Below are 22,053 nucleotides of genomic sequence, written 5' to 3' on the forward strand. Positions count from 1 at the left end.
CTGTCAGAAAGCTTTAGGACATCTTGGAAAATTTTCGGCCATTATTTTGGCTCATACAAAGTCACCGCAACATTGAAGCACAAGACTCAAGAGGGAAACACCAATACATACAATCATTGTCTCAGGAACACAAATTACAGGGCGGAGCAGTTAAGCCAGAGGTGTGGGGGGGGGGGGGGGGGTTACAACCTGGGGTCCAGGGTCCCGCTGTCCGGAACCCCTGTGACACCCCCCCCCCCAATCCGCCCCTGGATTATATGTTGCATACTGCAACTGAAACACATCAGACACCAGTTCTCTGAAACTTTTTCAAACCTTTAACTTTAATTTCTTGAAAGTAAAACTCTTCCAATCTTGTGCAATTCTTGACAAGCCTTGAGAAACATGACTGGTAAAACACCAATAAAAGGCCGTGTAGGGTGAGCCATTTTGCTTGGAAACCACGATTTGGAGGACGCTTTTCATTCTCTGGCTGCAGCATATTTCGATTCGCAGTGACTATCGTCTATGTCGTCTGCTTGGATCGACTCGACAACACTACTACCACTCACACTGACACTGTCCACATTCGCGATGTTCCTATCATTTTGTCCGGAATCACTTACCTTGGCAACGGGTAGCAAACCTTGGCCAATTTAGTTTTTTTCTTGTTTGGTTGCGACATGATGTTCAAATCCAAATCGAAAGCACTGACTGACTGATAAACTATCGGGAACCGGCGAACGCAAACGCTGAGAGTGTGGTTTCCCTTGTAATCCACTCTGGCATCTATATTTTTTGGCAATGGCTTCCGTTCAAAACATTGATGTTTAGTTTTTGGTATTCGCGAAGGAAATAAACGTCAGTCAGTTGACTAAGTACATCGGCAGCAGTTTTAGCAATCAAAGCCTGACCAATACAAAACAACTGGACAAACTGTGGCCGATTTAGGCGAATACTCTTCGGACATTTGGCCGATAGGGACATGAAAGTTTCGGCCAAAGTAAAAAAAAATCGGCGATTGGCCGAAGGGCCGACCCAAACGACACCCCTGCTTATTAGTTTTAATGTCCTCTTAGGACCAATTGGCTTATTTTGGGACAGGAAGTACATGTATGCTCTCACAAAGGAAACTGAGGAAAAGGGTTTCCCAAATTCCTGTGATCTAAAAGTGATTGTTCATCGTTGTCTAACTGGACATTTCAGAGAAAATGACCTGTATTCATAGGGGAAGTCCTTCGCGAGACGGACACGAGTCTCCACGTAGTTGTCAACAAGGAAGAAGCTCGCAATGCTGACAGTGACTCGAGGCTCAACATTTTACTGTCCTTTTAAAAACAAGGAAAATTGCCATGCAGTGTCGGGCGGTTACAGACATAAAATACATCACATTTAAACAGGAACAGTGCAAAAGGTTCATGATGTTAGTGCTAGCAGTAGTAGTTCAGCTTCCCACATTGTGTAGCTTACGTGTATTGGGGGTCATTTCGATCAACATCAACAGGCCTTTAGAAATGTTACAGTAAAGTCAGCCAGTTGTGACAACATACACTTTATGTTCAGTAGTTAAAGCATGATCTATTATTTGCACATGAATGATTTAAGTTGTGGTTGTATGTGTTTCAGATTTGTGCCTGTCTGACGTTGAACTACAGCCATGTCTTGGGAACAGTGGACCGACAACCTGGTCGCGCAGAACGTGTATCATGCTGCCATCTTCGGCCGTGACGGCAACCCCTGGTCTTGCAAAAACCTGACTGCCACGCCGGCGGAGGTGAAGGCCATCGAGGAAGCCATCAGGTTGCAGAAACAGGATATCTTCACCAGCGGTGTTACGCTCAACAACGAGAAGTGGGCCGCCCTTAGACTGGAAGAAAATGTGTTAGTGATCAAGGGCAAGGATGACAAGATCAAGGAAAAGACCATGACGGTGGCCCTGACCAAACAAGCTCTTGTTTTTGGATGTAACAAGGATGGTACCGTGCAAGCCAACCATGTAAGAGATGCAACGGAAAAATTGGCAGCCAGCTTAGAAACCGCAGGTTATTAACCGTGGAGCACCAAGGAACTTTTCTCTTTTTTTTTTTCCGTCTTGAGACCCTCATGTCCTACTGATGGGTTCACGCACAGCATCAACATGCCCTGATCATCTGAAACTAGTGACATTTCAATTTTTGTTTCTCCCTTTGCTGGTTAATATCTTGGTAATTGCATGCAGCACTACTGTCTAAGGGACGTGTCACTAACAAACGCAGTTGTGGTCTTGGACCGAAAGCAAGTATTGTTGACTGACTGGATATCTAGACTTGCCGTCAATGTCTGCTGTTGCTTTTGACCAGGTTTCTTCAAGTTGAAACGGGAGTTATGTGCATTTTCCCAGCTCTGTGCTGTGTAACAAAAAGTTGGCTGTTTACGCTGTATTGGTGAGACAACAAATAACTTGCAGCAGACCTGGCTTTGTTTCATGTATTGAATTCCATTATAACAACTCGTGCACCATCCCATGTGCTTCTCTTTTTTTTTCTTTTCTTTTCTTTCTTTTCTTTACTTTAGATTCACTGTTCTTACTCTTCCACTCCAGAGCGTAGTCAATTTTGTGTTCAATATTAAAAGTTGAATTTTGTTACTGTTAAAATGTTCCTGCATCGCAGCATTTTAAGTTAATTCCTCAGAAGGGGAGAAGGCTTTGGGTTGGACTGAGCGTAACTGAATGTAACTACTAACATTCCCTGTTTCCCCTCTTTTCCATGTGTTTTATGTTTGTTTATTGCTTATTTTCTTTTTATCGTTATTTTTTTATTTGACATTCCGAATCCTAGGCACCCAACATATCATTTGGACAACATTCTCTTAAATGAAATCTAGATGATCTTTTAAGTGCATATACTGTGTAATTGATGTTCTGTTAAAATGATAACAAGCCGTTCAAGTCTAACTTGACCATTGGCCAGATTAGATCAAGACTCGGCTAAATCACCCGCTGCTCAAATGTGGTTTGAAATTGAATGGTGGCTGTTAAAGTTGTACAGGAGACGTGGAACAAACACGCCTGAAGAACATGCTGTGCGACAGTCTCGGCACAAGAGGCATGAAAAAATATGCTTGTTTACATAGCCATTAGCCAAGAGATCAGTTCTTGGTGAAAACAGAAAGAAGTAGGCAGAAGCTCCAGAAATTAATAGACTGAACAATTTTGAAATTTTTTACAAGCAGCGTCGCCAGACATGGATACAATCTGCCAGCATTTGTGCTAATAAACTGCGTGACACAAGGGTAAAATTCTGCATTAAAGTATCAGAAAGTTAGACTTCTGCTAGAGGTTTTGTTAATGAATGTTCGTGAAAACTCAATAACTGTAAATGTGATTGTGCAACTGATTTTTTTTTTCCGCCCATCTGTTTCTTTTCATTAGTTGACAAAGTTAAAATGAGTCGTATGCAAAGTATTGTCTGTTGGTGCATGCAAATTTATGCATAACTCCATTTTGTTCATTTATTTTGAAATCTTTGTTGCAACTGCATTCCTTATTTACAATACTTAAGTATAACGTAAATAAGATTCTGTAATTTAGTTTTGAAAGTCAGTGTGGATCTGAGTGTTCATTTTTTTTTTTTTTTTTTTTTTTTTAGTGGAGACTAAAGTTGTTTTGCATTTTGATTTGTGCAAGGTATAGAATGTTAGTTAATTTGTTTTCTTCACATCTTTACGGTTTGTCATTTTTCTAATGCTATTTCTTTTGATAATATGTTTAATGACATCAGCAAGTTTGCATGTTACTAAAACAGAAAAAGCTCCAATATCATACTTATTATTATTATTATTAATATTATTATTTTCTAGTATTTTCCCCTTAACTTTGTAACTATTGTCATGTATCATCACATGCTATGATTATCTGCTCAGTTGAAATTTTCAAACCGATACCGAGTAAAATTACAAACTGAAAACATCTGTCCCTGTGTGTCTGTGTGGGAAAGAGTCATTGTAAACTTCAGGCTTCCTGTCATGTAACTGGATCTAAACCAGAGAGAGAGAGAAAGTGTGCGAGCAGTTTTAAAATTAACACCACCATTCAGCAGCAGATGTATCCAGTGCTACAGGAGTAGCCTACTTCAGTACCTTGGTTGCCTTGCAATACCAATAGATGATATTGGGAAATAACTGTCAGGATTTTCAAGCGTTGTGGAAGATTGCGCCCCGCTTTAGTATCCCCAACATGATTTCCTTTTTCTTTGGAAAATCTGCACATCAGAGCCAGGTTTCACTGGAAATAGCTTGCAGTTATTTGCTGCGATAACCTTGAACGGTTGAAAACGACGTTAAACACCAAATAAAGAAAGATTTGCTGCGATTGCTGGGTTTAACTGGTCAACCAAGAGTTATTGTTTGACTAGCTTTCTGGGGCGCAACTCTTCCACAAAGCTTAAAAATCCTGACCTAGTTATTTCCGGAAAACGTCTTATATTGGATAAGAGCATCAATCCACAAGGACACTACAAAATCCACAGCCTGGCTGCCGCTTTCTACACTGTTTTTGTTGAATCAAATTTGACAGATTGACATGGCTAGTGTCACTAAAGTAATTGAGCAACACAAAAAACACAAGAAACAATTATAATAATAGCGAACGAGAAGAAGAAGAAACACCTTCCACAAGAAACAGTATGCTGACTTTTAATGTGTAATCGGAAGCACAAGTGCATTATCAAGCCAAGTAACAGCCATAACTTGCAGTCTGATTAATTGCAGCGGTGATACTTGCTCCCTTTTGGCTTTCCCCAAAGTCGATGTTACTAACATATATATTTTGGTTGCGTTGCATCTCCCTCGTCAGCTGAGAGTACACAACACATACATTGTATAAGTAGAATGGTATATAATTCTGAAAAATGGTCCAAGGGAAGTAAGTGAGAAACTCGTGCAAAACTCTGAGTTGCCTTAATTTGATGACTGCCCCAATCTGCCTGTTCACTTTGTCTTTTGGGAAGCAAACTGATTAAATAACACTGATATCCAGCTTGACCGATTTTATGTTGGCACTACTACAATGTACCACCGAACCGCATGGACCAATCACCGAAAGGTAGCTGACTTTTACAAACAGGATTTCCCTACCCAGAATTCCCTCATGATGTGGGAACATCGAAGTTTGTTTTTGGTGTTAAAGCTGTGGTCTATTTATGACTTTCCGGGGCTACGAGGTTGAAAAATTTGGACAAAATCATGTACAGATTTCTGTACAGCAAACACTACCCGAAACCCCACCTATACGGCGTGTATGACCTTGAGAGCTTCAGTCAACGCTTGAATTTTGCAGTGGTAATATTCGGTTTGCTCTCGCAGAGCTGAGCAAATTTGTCAAGAAGGATCGAGCAGAAAACATAAACGACTTGGCAGGGATTCGAACTCAAGGCCTCGGGGCCTCCAAATGTCGGGGCCGATGTCTTAACCGCAAGGCCACTTCATCGCCAGTGTTGTCAAAGATAAAAAAATTGATAATTTTATATCATTCTACGCTTGAATTACCATTCATGCGTTGTAAAAACGTAAAAATTGACATTAAAATTTGCCTTTATTTGCAAACATGTTTTACGGAGTCGCAGAACATCGCGATATCTCTATTTACAACATGCAAGAAAATGACAAGAACAGTAATTGAATCTCTCCAAAGCTCTGTGCAGTCGAAACCAGACATCTAAGAAATAGTTATACATGTATTCACTTCTGAACAATGGGCGTATAGAGCTATAAATCATGCTGCTTCAAGAATAACATAACATGAATTCATATCAATGTTTTTCCTTCATTTTCTCAATTGGTGCAGTAGCCTATTGGTTAGGACATGAGACACAAAGTCTCGAGGTCGAGAGTTCGAATCTTCGCCGGGGCATTCATTTTTTCCCCTTTATCTCTCTTGAAGATAAAATATGATCAGTCTTGAGAGAGCAAACTGGATGTTATCTCTTCAAAATTCAAGCGTTGACTGAAGCTCTCAAGGTCATACACACGGGCACGGTGGCCTAGTGGTAAGGCGTCCGCCCCGTGATCGGGAGGTCATGCAAATAGCTGCGATATCTCTATTTACAACATGCAAGAAAATGACAAGAACAGTAATTGAATTCTCCAAAGCTCTGTGCAGTCGAAACCAGACATCTAAGAAATAGTTATACATACATGTATTCACTTCTGAACAATGGGCGTATTGAGCTATAAATCATGCTGCTTCAAGAATAACATAACATAAATTCATATCAATGTTTTTCCTTCTTTTTCTCAATTGGTGCAGTAGCCTATTGGTTAGGACATGAGACACGAAGTCTCGAGGTCGAGAGTTCGAATCTTCGCCGGGGCGTTTATTTTTTCCCCTTTATCTCTCTTGAAGATAAAATATGATCAGTCTTGAGAGAGCAAACCAGATGTTATCTCTGCAAAATTCAAGCGTTGACTGAAGCTCTCAAGGTCATACACACCGGCACGGTGGCCTTGTGGTAAGGCGTCCGCCCCGTGATCGGGAGGTCGTGGGTTCGAACCACGGCCGGGTCATACCTAAGACTTTAAAATTGGCAATCTAGTGGCTGCTCCGCCTGGCGTCTGGCATTATGGGGTTAGTGCTAGGACTGGTTGGTCCGGTGTCAGAATAATGTGACTGGGTGAGACATGAAGCCTGTGCTGCGACTTCTGTCTTGTATGTGGCGCACGTTATATGTCAAAGCAGCACCGCCCTGATATGGCCCTTTGTGGTCGGCTGGGCGTTAAGCAAACAAACAAACAAAATCAAGGTCATACACGCCGTATAGGTGGGGTTTCGGGTAGCGTTTGCTGTACAGAATTCTGTACATGATTGTATCCCTATTTTTCAACCTCGTAGCCCCGGAAAGTCATAAATAGACCACAGCTTTAAGGCGCCTTATATTCGGTGTATTATGTAAAGGGGAGCAACCGGTTGCAAGCAGGCGTCAACAGAGACAAGGAGGGTGTTGCCGGAAAGCTTGTAAGGTGATATACTGACAGGTATGGGCACTAACAGTATACATTTAAACATTTGGATGAATCTGTTGTGGTACACACGATGATCTTTCAAGTACAATGGAACCACTCTTAGTTGGAGACCCCCCAACATATTTAAGACTTTTTAAATTTAATTAAAAAAATGTATCCCCATAACCTCTGTGAATTTTACCCTCATTTTAAGACTTCTTCCATGTTAAGACCTGATTTTTCAGATTATTTTTTAGGTCTTAAAGGGGGGTTCCACTGTACCCATCCTCCTCTCTGAGTTGAAACCGGTTTAGACCTCAGTTCAGCCGGTAACCTGAACTGACCGGTAACCGGCAACGATCTGATTGGAACTTCATTGAAGAATGGAAGTGGCCCGGTATTGGCAAAAAATCTACACAGACCTTACCAGAAATATTGCACACACTCAAAACCATCAATCAGCCAATGACAATATCGCAGTGAAAGCACTACAAAGGTAATGTATTTTATATATACTATGATCTGAACTCTGATTCTATGATTGCTGTGTTCCAAAAATAAACAAATATATATCATTGAGTAATATAAATTATTGAAATCAATAAATAAAACTGTCGAACTCGCTGTTACCGACAGGAGTTACTCCCTCTTGCACTGTGGATGGTGTCGCTGTTAGCAACACTCCGTGCTTTTCAATTTTTGAATAAATGAACAAAAATCCTTCATGCACAAATTCTTATTCGATTTTCATAAATGAAAGCGAGTGACAATTCTAAAATTCTAAAACACTGTGGGCTGCAAACAACTATTCCAAATAGCTTAGCGGAGGGGGTCAGCCGCCATTTTAAAGACCGGTTTCTCCCTCCACCTTCAGTCGTTGTGAAATTTCAAGTTTTTGTCATGTCTGGAATCAGTTCCCGTGTGATCTTTGAATGCTAAATTGTGTAGTAAATCACATGTAGTTAATGTGATGGTTTTTCTGTTCCTACGAAGCTAACTTAACAAATCTGATATTTGACTGTTCGTATTTTCTGAGGGTGGTCACGTCAAATGGAACGGCTGACAACAAACTCTGAAGGCACATGTCTAACGCTGTGCTACCAATCGCTCCCAGGTACAGTTATTTAACTGTCGTCTGCTGGGACATTCCAACTTCGATTGACATTGGAGCTGTGTGTTTTGGAAGAAAGAAAAGCTACTAGACTAGTTCAGCTGTTTACTATGTCCGTACTTGTGTTATTTTCAGACTGCATGGCCGTTTAAGTTTTGTTTCTTGTTAGGATAAACAGCATTTTTTACCTACTTTCACTTTCTTACTTCTGTCGTTTAAGATTCTCACAGTTTAAAAAAAATCTCATTGATGGATGAACTTGTTTGAACAAATCAAAACATACTTGTTTTCCAAAACTAGACTTAAACATTTGTATTTACCATCCCCTCCCCCCCCCCCCCCCCCCCCCTCACCAAAGACATTAAATTGTAAAAAAAAACAGCAGACATTGAGATAGATTTGTTTAAAGTCAGACTTGCAAAGGACATAAGAATAACTCAGCCTTTTGCCTGCAAGTGCAACTGATGTATACAATTACAATGATGATCTAGATTAAGAATATTGATCATTGTTGACTGAACACATGTCCTGAGCTCTTTAGAATCAATAGGACATTTGACCGCTTTCAGAAATTTCAATAGGACATCATAATTTTGTGCAAAACACTGTCAATGGAATGGCTCCAAAATCATGTGCACACACACATGCTTTATATCACACACACACATAGTACATTTAATGATATATATATACACCGAACATTTTTGCATACATTGTTTTATTATTTAGTTCCAAATAGGACACACACAAAAAGAAACAAACATCTAAAAAGCAGCCAAAACCTTCAGCACTCTTTTTTTGATTGTCTCACAAACTGCATGATGAGAAAATAAAAAAAAGTCTTTAACACAGATTCGACAAAGCAGCAGTCTCTTTGCTGTCAAGGTCTAACCAACCAAACATGGATAGTTAAAAGACTGTTTCTGCGAATTTCCTGCTGTGAGCCGACACCATGTCCTGTACAAAAGACAAAACTTCTCTTTCCGTGGTTGTGTCAGTTTCAGCGAGTTTCAGCGGCGACACTGTTCTTCTTCTTCGTTCATGGGCTTAGACTCCCACGTTAACTCATGTTTTTAGCACGAGTGGATTTTTACGTGTATGACCGTTTTTACCCCGCCATTCAGGCAGCATACGCCGATTTCGGGGGAACGGCGACACTGTCATTGGCACTGTCATTTTCAAGAATAACGCTCGCCGTGTTTTCTTCTGTTTTTGACACAAACGGACAATGACCGCGCTCAATTGAAAATGATAGGACATCTGACCGCCATGCGGCTATGCAGGTCTGCCTACCGTTACGGAATTTCCGTATTTGTCCCGGAAATCAATAAATTTTATCAAGTGTTCCGGAAAATACGGATGTTCGAAATGCGTCCCGGAAACTCAAAAAAATTCCAAACACGCTCACAACAGTGTGAGCGAGAGAGATTGCCTTCAGCTACTAGGTACTGCCCTGCCTTTGATCTGGCCGCACACACAGATTTCCACTCTGTTAAACTGGTCACTGACCGGTCACTGACCCCACTAGGTACTGCCCTGCCTTTGATCTGGCCGCACACACAGATTTCCACTCTGTTAAACTCGGTCACTGCCCGGTCACTGACCCCGATTCAGGAAGTGTTTCCTCTCTCAGATATGACAGGGGAACCACCTCTCATGGCAAAAAGTGGGTCATTGACCCCTGGGAAGAAGGTCGTGTCTTTTAACAAGGCCACCCAGCTATCACAATGCCTTTGATCATTGCCGAGCAGCTTTTTGTAGCTAATACTCATGCGCGTCAACTTCTTGCAAGAAGAAAAGGTCGAAGAAAAGATGGCGTCAATGTTCCAACACTTGCCAATGGTCATGCTGTCAATCCTCACCATTCCACACTCTTCAGCACACTGCGAGAGGATTTTCTCGGTGGTCCGCAAGAACAAGACAGATTTTAGAGGCAGCATGGCAAAAGACACTCTCGAAGCACTTGTTGTCGCCAAGTTGAGACCCGGTGAAGCTCTGGATAGAGTTTACACCAACAAGGAGCTCAAAGACATGAAGAGTGCCTATTACAGGTCCCTTCAGGCCAGCTCCAAATGAATGCAGTGACACCACCAAACCTTGTACAAAATGTAAATATTGTAAGTTTGAATTTCATTTTTTCAGTGACATTTACAGTGACAATGTTCAAGTTTGGCAAGATGATTTGAAGGCAATGTTAGGGTAAAATGACACCAGATTGCACCAATTGTGTCCTTTTGGCAAGATGATTTGAAGGCAATGTTAGGGTAAAATGACACCAGATTGCACCAATTGTGTCCTTTTGGCAAGATGATTTGAAGGCAATGTTAGGGTAAAATGACACCAGATTGCACCAATTGTGTCCTTTTGGCCAAAAACAATTTCCGGGGGGGCATGCCCCCGGACTCCCCTAGCCAGCTCGCTTGCGCTTCGCGCAACCTCGACTGTTGCGCTTCGCGCAAAATCGACTTCTTTTAATCTTCAACAGAACTTTGTCCCTGAAGCTTCACTTGGAGGGTAGGCAGACCTGGGCTATGTGAATCGGACATTTGAGCCTTTTAATCGGTCTATGTCAGATGTCCAACGCCTAACGACATCCCTGATATGACCATCTCATTTCATTTTAAAATTTGTTCAGTTGTCTCGAGTGGTTATCCAATACATTTTTAATGTGTTTAGTGTTCTTGCTCAGTTAATTGCTGACACTGACACAATGCTGGGTGGTAGATTCATTATTCCAATTATTAATGAATTATTCACAACATAGATGATGGTTTGTGAAAAGTTTGCATACAGATTAGTCTTAACAATAACAGTCCTTTCTATTAATTTCTATCTTTGAACTATAAGAATGAATAAGATATTAAAATTACACTTATACTTGTAGTGTGTGTTCTTCTTCTTGGCGTTCGCAGAGGTTACACGATCAGTCCAGCACTGGTGATAAATGTTGTCGTTTTCTCCAACACCTGTCGCCTGCCGTATAGTTTGGTCTGCAAGGGAGTTGGTGACGGCCACACTTCTTTTCGTTCCTCATCTAGTAGGGGACATCGCTGTAAGATGTGTTCCGCTGTTTGGTCTTCTTGACCGCAGGCACAGGTTGTAGTGTGTGTTAATATAATTATAACTAACAACTAACAATAGTAATATGGTTACATATATGTTTTTGTCACGGTTGGCCTAGTGGTAAGGCGTCCGCCCCGTGATCGGGAGGTCGTGGGTTCGAACCCCGGCCGGGTCATACCTAAGACTTTAAAATTGGCAATCTAGTGGCTGCTCCGCCTGGCGTCTGGCATTATGGGGTTAGTGCTAGGACTGGTTGGTCCGGTGTCAGAATAATGTGACTGGGTGAGACATGAAGCCTGTGCTGCGACTTCTGTCTTGTGTGTGGCGCACGTTATATATGTCAAAGCAGCACCGCCCTGATATGGCCCTTCGTGGTCGGCTGGGCGTTAAGCAAACAAACAAACAAACAAACAAACAAATGTTTTTGTCATATATATAATTCACAAAGCACACTTACCTAAGTTACAAAAATAAGTCCACCAAAGCGGGTCATGTTATTTTGAAGCACATTAACTTTGCCATATGTTGTCTATGTGACAGGGGAGGCTACCGCTCCTTTCAAAGCAGACTCTGCACCCGAGTTGTTGGCCTTTAAGTCAACCCCGGTGGATTGTGGAATTCTGTTTGTGATGGGGTTTGGTGGTTTCCGATTGTCTGTATGTTCATGGAAACCTTTGGGTTTGCATAACAGTTTTTATAGGGCTAAGAAATTAGCCCTAACATTTTCAATCCTGTTTGATTGCACTTCGCCTCCCGAGGTGATCGTAGTGTTACGGCACTCGGTTACATCTGGCGCTTGCGAGCAGGGATGGGACTCGGCATGATATGTTCAGGTAATGGCATAATACAGTCGACTCCGGATATTACGTCACCCCTCGGGGGATGTTTTTGAGCGACGTTATACGCGGTGACGCTGTATCCGGTTCATCGGTTATAACGTCACTTTTACGCGCGGGTGATGTTATATCCGGAGTCCAAGAGTTATGTCCCTTTCTAAAGTACTGACTGTTTTAATAAAACTGTGCAGAAATGGAAAGTGCATGCATTAGTGTTGTTTAAAAATTACAACAACATATTGTTGTAAGTTTTAAACTAACTTATTACAATAATCTTTAATTCACTTCCTCATATATAGAATTGTGGACTATTCTCTTCTTTGCATATTTCCAAAACCTGGCTATACCATGAATACCAAATTGTATACACAACATTTTCCCCGAAATTCGGCAACAGTATCAACGTACAGTGTTGTAGGCTGCATGCTGATTCTGAGACAGGTTGCTAGTGTTGGAGTGTCAAGCTCCGTCTGGTTCCATCGACAATCTCAGTCTTTAATTATAGTGTCCGACGTTATTAGCTTTAAGGACGGACACACACACACACACACACACACATGGCTGTCGTTTATTCATATTCTGCTAGATCTTGACCTGTCCTTGATGTCCGAAGAAATAACAAGTCGCGTAAGGCGAAAATACAACATTTAGTCGAGTAGCTGTCGAACTCACAGAATGAAACTGAACGCAATGCAATTTTTCAGCAAGACTCGTAGCATCGTCAGTCCACCGCTCATGGCAAAGGCAGTGAAATTGACAAGAAGAGCGGGGTAGTAGTTGCGCTGAGAAGGATAGCACGCTTTTCTGTACCTCTCTTCGTTTTAACTTTCTGAGCGTGTTTTTAATCCAAACATATCATATCTATGTTTTTGGAATCAGGAACCGACAAAGAATAAGATGAAAGTGTTTTTAAATTGATTTCGAAAATTTAATTTTGATAATAATTTTTATATTTTTAATTTTCAGAGCTTGTTTTTAATCCAAATATAACATATCTATATGTTTTTTGAATCAGAAAATGATGGAGAATAAGATGAACGTAAATTTGGATCGTTTTATAATTTTTAAAATTTTTTTTTTTACAATTTTCAGATTTTTAATGACCAAGGTCATTAATTAATTTTTAAGCCACCAAGCTGAAATGCAATACCGAAGTCCGGGCTTTGTCGAAGATTATTTGACCAAAATTTCAACCAATTTGGTTGAAAAATGAGAGCGTGACAGTGCCGCCTCAACTTTCACGAAAAACGGGATGACGTCATCAAGGGTATTTATCAAAAAAATGAAAAAAAAAAACGTCTGGGGATATCATACCCAGAAACTCTCATGTCAAATTTCATAAAGATCAGTCCAGTAGTTTAGTCTGAATCGCTCTACTCACACACACACACACACAGACACACATACACCACGACCCTCGTCTCGATTCCCCCCTCTACGTTAAAACATTTAGTCAAAACCAATGACGAGAACTTCATGGGTCCTTATACGTAATTAATGTCTATTTGACTTATATTATTATTATTAACGAAGAAGTTTCTCGTCAACAGCAAAGTGGCTGCCCACCTTTACGCACAATCGTTCTGGTAGTAACAACTTTGGGTTCATAGTTACCCCCTTTCCCCATCCACCGTCTCCACCACATCTAGTGAGCGGGACGTTATACTCGTTAGACTACTACTGTATTATTATTATCATTATAACGTCACTTGATATAACGTCCATGGCTTTCCAAGTTGAGTCAAAATAGTGCTTTAAGAGTGCAGTATCACTTTTCTCAATTTGTCGGTTCACTGCACTTAATGTTTACCTTTACAATTTAGCCTGAGCGACCTACTCAGCCTGTCGACAACGCCCAATTGAAAGTGACGCTCAGCCTCCTCGTCGAGGGCAGTTGTAGTCTGTATTCTACGGACCAAAAAACAAACAAACGTCGTAGTCTGTTCTCATCCTCTCGACCTTCTCCTACCGTCATTTCAATAATCGATTTTTTTTTTATATGCGTGATTGAAGGACAGAAGTAGACAGATCCATTCGCACGCGCTCGCGCAGGAGTAACCATGTATGCTCGATATGAAACTTTTTAAAACAATTTTTTTTAGTTAAAAACAAAGACAGGAACTCACAACACGAATGAAATGGAACATTTTTTGTTTAATTAAAAACCTAGAACACTGAGGAACCTAAGTAAGGAACTCACAAAGTGAAATGAAATGAAACATTTTTCATTACTGACTAAAAACATAGAACAGGAACTCACAAAACGAAATGAAATAAAACATTTTTCTTTTGATTAAACACCTCGAACAGGAACTCACAAAACGCATGCAGCAAAAATGATTATGCCTTGAACCTAGTTTTCCTTGGGTCTCTAACAACGGGAAAACGGAAAAACTTGAATACCGTTAACACACAAAACTTGTGACACGTGTAGGGTAAATGAACATGCCTTGACAGTCGTTCACCATGCAAACTGCTGCATATGGGGATTGATATGACGTTATAACCGACATGGATGAGTGACGTTATAACTGGGTGACGTTATATCCGGTGACGTTATATCCGAGGTTAAAATAGTCTTGGAAAGAAGGAATTGAGCCGGGACCAGTGTTTGGGTGACGATATAACGGGGTGACGTTATATCCGGCGACGTTATAAACGAAGTAGACTGTGTGACCACTGAACATTTTCGTGCTGTTCCCATTCTGCGAACTTGGCATGGACAGTGGTCCCCCGGTTCGGAACTTCGGGACGAAGTTCATTAAAACGGAGGCGATTGTGACGGGGGAGGCTACCGCTCCTTTCACAGCAGACTCTGCATCCGAGTTGTTGGCCTTTAAGTCAACACCGGTGGATTGTGGAATTCTGTTTGTGATGGGGTCTGGTGGTTTCCGATTGTCTGTATGTTCATGGAAACCTTCGGGTTTGCATAACAGTTTTTATAGGGCTAAGAAATTAGTCCTAACATTTTCAATCCTGTTTGATTGCATTTCGCCTCCCAAGGTGATCGTAGAGTTACGGCACTCGGTTACATCTAATCTAAATGGTAGGCACTACTGACATTCAATTATGTAGATTGTAGTACATAATAATTAATACAACACCACCTTCTGACAGGGCTCGCCAAACTGAGTGTCACAGCTGCGTCATAAGTGCTCAAGAATATAAACTGAACAAAATTTACTGGAAATTCTTGAAGGAGGTCTGTGATGCACTATAAACCTGAAAATAGCGGGTCCTAGGAGGCAATTTTTGTTATTGCATGTTTGTAAATTTTTGTTATCACGCGAACTGTCGGTATGCTGATTTGCAGGCTGTACTTGTCTGCTAGTTTCCATTCAGAATGGACATGTACCTACGCTCTCATTTGCCTGGATTTTGAAGAAGAGAAAAAATATCCGCCAGGTCTGTACCGACATTAATTAATCTCACTGATAAGGATAAATGCCAGAACACGCAAAAGCAACACAACCTTTAAGTTTTAAAAAAAGGCTGGTTATTTCACCAACCCACATTTTATTCTATCCTTGAATTCACAAGTTTTCATGTCCAAACATGCAGAGTTACAATTTTTACACTGCTTTGCCTCGGAGCAGTGGTATCTACTATCATAGAAACTTCATGTGAAATTTATATGGTAGTTAGTACAGTTGAACTCACATTTTAAGGTCTATTAAGACCCTCTGTTCTCAGACTTTCTGTTAATTTCGTTTGTAAATTTACCCCCATTTTAAGACTCCCTCCTTTTAAGAGTAAAACCTGATTTTCACAGGTGGATGGATGGATGGATGGGTGGCTGTGCATCTCTCTCATCAGCTGAGAGTACACAACACATACATTGTACATTGTATAACTATAAGGGGTATTGCAAGATTTATTTTCTTTGGCAAATTTGCCTAAAAGGCCATACATGTAGCACTAAAGTTTTGACAATTTGCAGAACTTTTAAGGCATTTTGGCATCACCTTTTCCCGACAATGAAAAAGCGATCAGCAGATGTGCCGAAATGATCATAGCCAAAATGTTAGCGATTTGAAATGAGCTTTGACGACAACAATTGAGCCACATTCATGTACTGTAACTGTATGACGTTCTTTTGAGATACATACACGTTACAACTCATCTCGCAGACAGTTAATTCTCTTGTGTTTCACATTTTGATGGTTCTCCTACTACACTAATACTTTATTGCGTGCTGTGTTTCTCAGTCACATTTTGACTGTTCTTCTAATATACCTTATTGTATGTGCTGTGAAACAGGAGCGGTGAGTCACATGGGGATGGACAGCCAGACCTCCGCAGCCGTGACCCAGATGACCTTGGAGGCGGTGTCACAGACCCCGTTAACCCACCTAGGGACTGAGGGGTCAGGGGGCGTGACACAGCTGCGCATAGAGGGACAAGGGGGAATGAATGTTGACAGCCAGGCAGCAGTGGCCGTGCAGTCATTGCTGGATTCTCAGCAGTCTCAGGACACTGGAGGTCTGTGCTTTTTTGTTTTTTGTTGTTTTATTTATTCATTTAAATTTGAAAACAGTCAATGTGCGCAATGGCCCAGGGGATAAGACGCCAGTCTCCTATGCGGAAGGTTGAGTATTTAAGTTTCGGCCGCGCCTGGTCGGTTAAGGGGATTAGTGGAAGTCTACTGTACTGATTCTTGTGGTAGATTAATTTTCTCATTGGATTTACCCCTCTTAATAGTAATCACTAAGCCTTCGATTTGTTGAGAACATCAGTCCAGTCCTAGCTCCTGTCATATTGTTGTGACATGCCAGATGGAGGTATCTCTGATACGTTTGTGCGTATTTGTTGTAACAACCGCCAGGTGGCTCAGTTGGTAGAGCACTGGACTTGGGATCCCAGGTTCAAATCCAGGCCGGGACAGAAACGGGTCAAATTTATTTGCAGACTTAGAGATGTATCCATGTCCCACAGTGAAATACCTCACGAATTCTGCGATAAGTGCAGATAGCAGATTACACCTAAACACTCACACACTTGGGTAGCGCAACACTTGTTGCTGCTAGTTTTCCACTGGGAGGAAGCAACCAGAATTTTCTAGAAATCGGATAATAAATAAAATAAAATAAAATGTACTTCAGTGGCACCCCCCTTTTAAGACCTCCAAAAATCTGACAAAATTAGGTCTTAAAATGGGGGTAAGTTTCCAGAGGTTATGAATAGAAAGTTTAAGAAAACAGGGTCTTGAAAGTCTTAAATTGGAGGGTCTTAAAAGGGGGGTATTTGTGTTTTGTTGTGACAGTGGAGGAAGAGGACCTGTTCCAGTGCGGGCGCTGCAAGAAGCAGTTCACTTCCCTCAACACGTTCTTCACACACAAACAGACACAGTGTCTGCCCGCCTCGGTTGCCACAAGCCACCAGCAGCAGCACCACCAGTCATTTCAACAGTTGCATCAGGTTTGGGAGCAGTACAGCATAATATGCAGACAGAAAACATTGTTTGCCAGTTGAAATGAACAAGTGACTTTCATCCTCCATAGGATATGATTTTATGAAAGTCGCTTGTTCATTTCAATTCAATTCATTACTTGTTATTATCTTAATTCAATACAATTCAATTCAATTCAATACATGTCCAACTTTATTATCTGAATGTGACAAACAAATGTTTCTTTTTGCTCTTGTACAAAATAACATCACATGAAATCACACTCTATAAACATATAAACACATGAAATGTACACATCAATACACACATCTCAGGTGCCAGGAGATTGGTTTCGCATAATTCTCGCTTACTCTATTGCACATGTCATGCATTTAGAGCGCTTACTTCCATTTGTTTCTCAGATCTTAAAACAATGCTCTGGCTCATTGTTTAAGATGTTAATCATGTTTTGTTGCATTTGAGAAGGTGCAGAGTGTGGGACAGGTTCAGGGAGCCACAGTGAAGACACACGTACAGGCCTCGCTGCCCTCGAGTCACACCGCTTTCTCCAATGCCATCTGCAGCGTCACACAGGTACACAACACACACGTTGTCTTCCATGAGAGCACAGGAGAGGACTGTTTGGTTTTAAACTAAAGCTAGCTGTCTGTCCATACTATTAGGCCACAACGCCTACAGCTAAAAAATTAATAAAAGAGCTAGAAATTGGGTTCCGTGAAAAGTAAAAGGCCACCAGAATCTAACACTGGAATATCAGAAAATATCAAGCCATACGAAACAATGATGGCTCAAATTCTGCAACTTTCGTCATTGAAAGACAGTGGAAAAAAGCTGGACAAGATGCCATAATTGATTTGTTTGTGTACATGTAGTAGGTACAGGGCTGGTGAAATTTCTGGTGGGCTAGCGACTTTTTTGAAGTTGCTTGCTTGGCTGGCGAGTTACATATTTTTTCGATTTGGCCATCCCTGCCATTATTTAATGATGAGACCGGCTCATTACCATGTCACCTGAATAAGGGGAGTTTTTAGTTTGTGAAAGAAATGCGGACATTGTTAGAGTGTTGTGAAATTGATGGAACCTCCAAGTTTGATTGATCTTGCCGGGTAGGTGAGACAGGACTTTACCTTTGGAGTTAGGGATACAGTTCAGTCATGAGAGCTTGACTCTTTAATCTGTCATTGTGTCACACAGGTGCTCCATAGAAAGGAGTTCAACGGAGCCACCTTGTTTCATACCTAAATAATCTGAGAAAATCAGGTCTTATAATGGAAAGAGTCTTAAAACGGGGGTAAAATTACAGAGGTTATGAACTGAACATCTGAGAAAATCAGGTCTTATAATGGAGGGAGTCTTAAAACGGGGGTAAAATTACAGAGGTTATGAACTGAACATCTGAGAAAATCAGGTCTTATAATGGAGGGAGTCTTAAAACGGGGGTAAAATTACAGAGGTTATGAACTGAACATCTGAGAAAATCAGGTCTTATAATGGAGGGAGTCTTAAAACGGGGGTAAAATTACAGAGGTTATGAACTGAACATCTGAGAAAATCAGGTCTTATAATGGAGGGAGTCTTAAAACGGGGGTAAAATTACAGAGGTTATGAACTGAACATCTGAGAAAATCAGGTCTTATAATGGAGGGAGTCTTAAAGCGGGGGTAAAATTACAGAGGTTATGAACTGAACATCTGAGAAAATCAGGTCTTATAATGGAAAGAGTCTTAAAACGGGGGTAAAATTACAGAGGTTATGAACTGAACATCTGAGAAAATCAGGTCTTATAATGGAGGGAGTCTTAACACTTTCGCGACGGGAGGTGACTATATTAGTAATAGCGCTGACACGCCCACGGACGGGAAGTGACTATTTTAGTATTAGACATACAAGGTACACGACTCGTGATTGCTTCCCGGTTTTTGAAGCTTGCAGTAAATTGAGTTGTTTCCCTTGACACACTTGGCGTGCCCTTTCGCCATATGCAAAATTAGCCTGATTTGTGTGGTTTTTTCGAGAAAAAAAATGAATCGAAGGCGAGCCTTGTCACGGGAGGAGATTCTCCGGATGTTGGATCTTGAGGACCCTGTAGATCATGATTCCGACGTGTTGTTTTCGCCTCAAGAAAGCGATAATAGCAGTGATATTGAGGAAGAAACAGTCCTGTTGTTGCTAGTATGAGTCGGCAAACTACACGTGTTAGGGTGGTACTGCATGAATCTTCGAATGTGTAGTTGCAAGGGGGGCGTGGCAGCACTGATAACAATGGATGGCTGGAGCCTAATCCTTTTGGAAATGTTCATAGGTGTACAGTTGGGACTTTGTTGTGAAAATGTGACTTATATTCAATATGGATTACCTAGACATCATTTGGTGAGTGTCACAATTTTGTTTCATTTGAGTCAGGATGCTGTGAGTAAATGCGGGATTTGCTTGTTTTTATATTTAGTCAAGTTTTGACTAAATATTTTAACATCGAGGGGGGAATCGAGACGAGGGTCGTGGTGTATGTGTGTGTGTGTGTGTGTGTGTGTGTGTCTGTGTGTGTGTGTAGAGCGATTCAGACTAAACTACTGGACCGATCTTTATGAAATTTGACATGAGAGTTCCTGGGTATGAAATCCCCATACGTTTTTTTCATTTTTTTGATAAATGTCTTTGATGACGTCATATCCGGCTTTTCGTGAAAGTTGAGGCGGCACTGTCACGCCCTCATTTTTCAACCAAATTGGTTGAAATTTTGGTCAAGTAATCTTCGACGAAGCCCGGGGTTCGGTATTGCATTTCAGCTTGGTGGCTTAAAAATTAATTAATGACTTTGGTCATTAAAAATCTGAAAATTGTACAAAAAAATAAAAATTTATAAAACGATCCAAATTTACGTTTATCTTATTCTCCATCATTTGCTGATTCCAAAAACATATAAATATGTTATATTCGGATTAAAAACAAGCTCTGAAAATTAAATATATAAAAATTATTATCAAAATTAAATTGTCCAAATCAATTTAAAAACACTTTCATCTTATTCCTTGTCGGTTCCTGATTCCAAAAAAATATAGATATGATATGTTTGGATTAAAAACACGCTCAGAAAGTTAAAACAAAGAGAGGTACAGAAAAGCGTGCTATCCTTCTTAGCGCAACTACTACCCCGCTCTTCTTGTCAATTTCACTGCCTTTGCCATGAGCGGTGGACTGACGATGCTACGAGTATACGGTCTTGCTGAAAAATGGCATTGCGTTCAGTTTCATTCTGTGAGTTCGACAGCTACTTGACTAAATATTGTATTTTCGCCTTACGCGACTTGTTTTCTTTGTACTGTCTCCTTATTTCTGTGTAGAATTTTAACAATATTTCAGCTAATTCATAGGTTTTACACCTTGTTTGGTTATAACATTATTTATAATACTTTCTGTTAAAAAATAACTTTTAAAAAAGCAGTGGAAAAGAAAACACACACAAAAAAACGTTAAAAAACACAAATTATCCCCCTTTCACCCCCCCTTTGCTAAAACAAATCGCGTGACAAACTTATAAATAGCACGACTGAACTGGGCATCCATTTTTTAATTAGTACACAAAATTTGGTGGTGATTGGACTTAATTCAAGCTTGCTAGACAGATTTCTTTACAGTTACTGTTTTTTGGGAAGTTTCTTGGTGGCAAGCTTGGGCAGGCAGGACGTTAACGCCGTGGCAATGCTAGTCACAATAGTGTTAAAACGGGGGTAAAATTACAGAGGTTATGAACTGAACATCTGAGAAAATCAGGTCTTATAATGGAGGGAGTCTTAAAACGGGGGTAAAATTACAGAGGTTATGAACTGAACATCTGAGAAAAGGGTCTTTTAAGGGAGGGAGTTTTAAACGGGGTTCCACTGTAAATACGCAACTGTATTTTTGTTGTTGGGCCAACAAAAAAATAGTCTGTTTACGGTAACATAGACCAAAAAAATAGGGTCGGTAGGTCGGGATTTTTATTTAAAAATTTTTTTTTTCTTTTGTTCTCCCAAAAAACATATTTTTAAGTTATTTTGCCCAAAAAACAGATTTTTTTTTTTTTTTCCCCCAAATGCAAAAAAGTCTAGGGACGCGTGAAAAAATAGGGTCGGTCGGGATACCTTAACAGACTTTTTTTTTTTTGCCTTGTTTGTTTGCTGATGTTTTTTTCTGTTGCAGGCAGGCCAGCCGTTGACTGCATACACCACACTCCCCACCTCACCTCTCTCTCACTTGCCTCAAGGGGTCGTGTTGACTGATGACCTTGTGACGTTCACCACCAACCTTGACCCCAGCACTCTGCAAGGCTCAACCATTCAGATGGTAATGATTTTTAGCAGTGATTTTAGGGTTGCACCCAAAGGAATGATTTTACTTTAGTACTTACTCTGATTGCTGCAGTCAGTTTACTAAAAAAAACAAGGTCAATGAAAAAGAAACTATTGCATGGGTGGGATTCTTCCGGTATATGCCGGAAATCCGGATTCGATTATGGCCTTTTTTACATTTAGTCAAGTTTTGACTAAATGTTTTAATGTAGAGGGTGGAATCGAGACGAGGGTGTGGTGTATGTGTGTGTGTGCATGTGTGTGTGTAGAGCGATTCAGACCAAACTACTGGACCGATCTTTATGAAATTTTACATGAGAGTTCCTGGGAATGATATCCCCGGACGTT

The 22,053-nt window shown here is 40.7% G+C and overlaps 2 protein-coding genes across 8 annotated transcripts in view; both read left to right on the forward strand.

The window, feature by feature from the left end:
* The window catches only part of LOC138972478 (profilin-like), a 34,869-nt gene extending 30,943 nt beyond the window's left edge, over positions 1–3,926 (forward strand). For all 6 annotated transcript variants that reach the window (XM_070345111.1, XM_070345149.1, XM_070345124.1 and 3 more), the window contains exon 2: positions 1,606–3,926. In XM_070345111.1, coding sequence (XP_070201212.1) covers positions 1,637–2,029 — 393 coding nt within the window. In that variant the 5' untranslated portion in view covers positions 1,606–1,636 and the 3' untranslated portion in view covers positions 2,030–3,926. The remainder of the gene's footprint in view (positions 1–1,605) is intronic.
* A 3,842-nt stretch (positions 3,927–7,768) lies between these two features.
* Positions 7,769–22,053, forward strand: part of LOC138972436 (zinc finger protein 341-like) — a 37,877-nt gene continuing 23,592 nt past the window's right edge. Inside the window, exons 1-5 of one of the 2 annotated variants that reach the window (XM_070345092.1) lie at positions 7,769–8,071; positions 16,228–16,449; positions 17,231–17,385; positions 17,840–17,950; positions 21,557–21,700. In XM_070345092.1, the coding sequence (XP_070201193.1) occupies positions 8,008–8,071; positions 16,228–16,449; positions 17,231–17,385; positions 17,840–17,950; positions 21,557–21,700 (696 nt within the window). In that variant the 5' untranslated portion in view covers positions 7,769–8,007. The remainder of the gene's footprint in view (positions 8,072–16,227; positions 16,450–17,230; positions 17,386–17,839; positions 17,951–21,556; positions 21,701–22,053) is intronic. The other variant, XM_070345096.1, reaches the window with a different exon arrangement.

This window comes from Littorina saxatilis, linkage group LG1 (assembly GCF_037325665.1).
Source record: "Littorina saxatilis isolate snail1 linkage group LG1, US_GU_Lsax_2.0, whole genome shotgun sequence".
NCBI lineage: Eukaryota > Metazoa > Mollusca > Gastropoda > Littorinimorpha > Littorinidae > Littorina > Littorina saxatilis.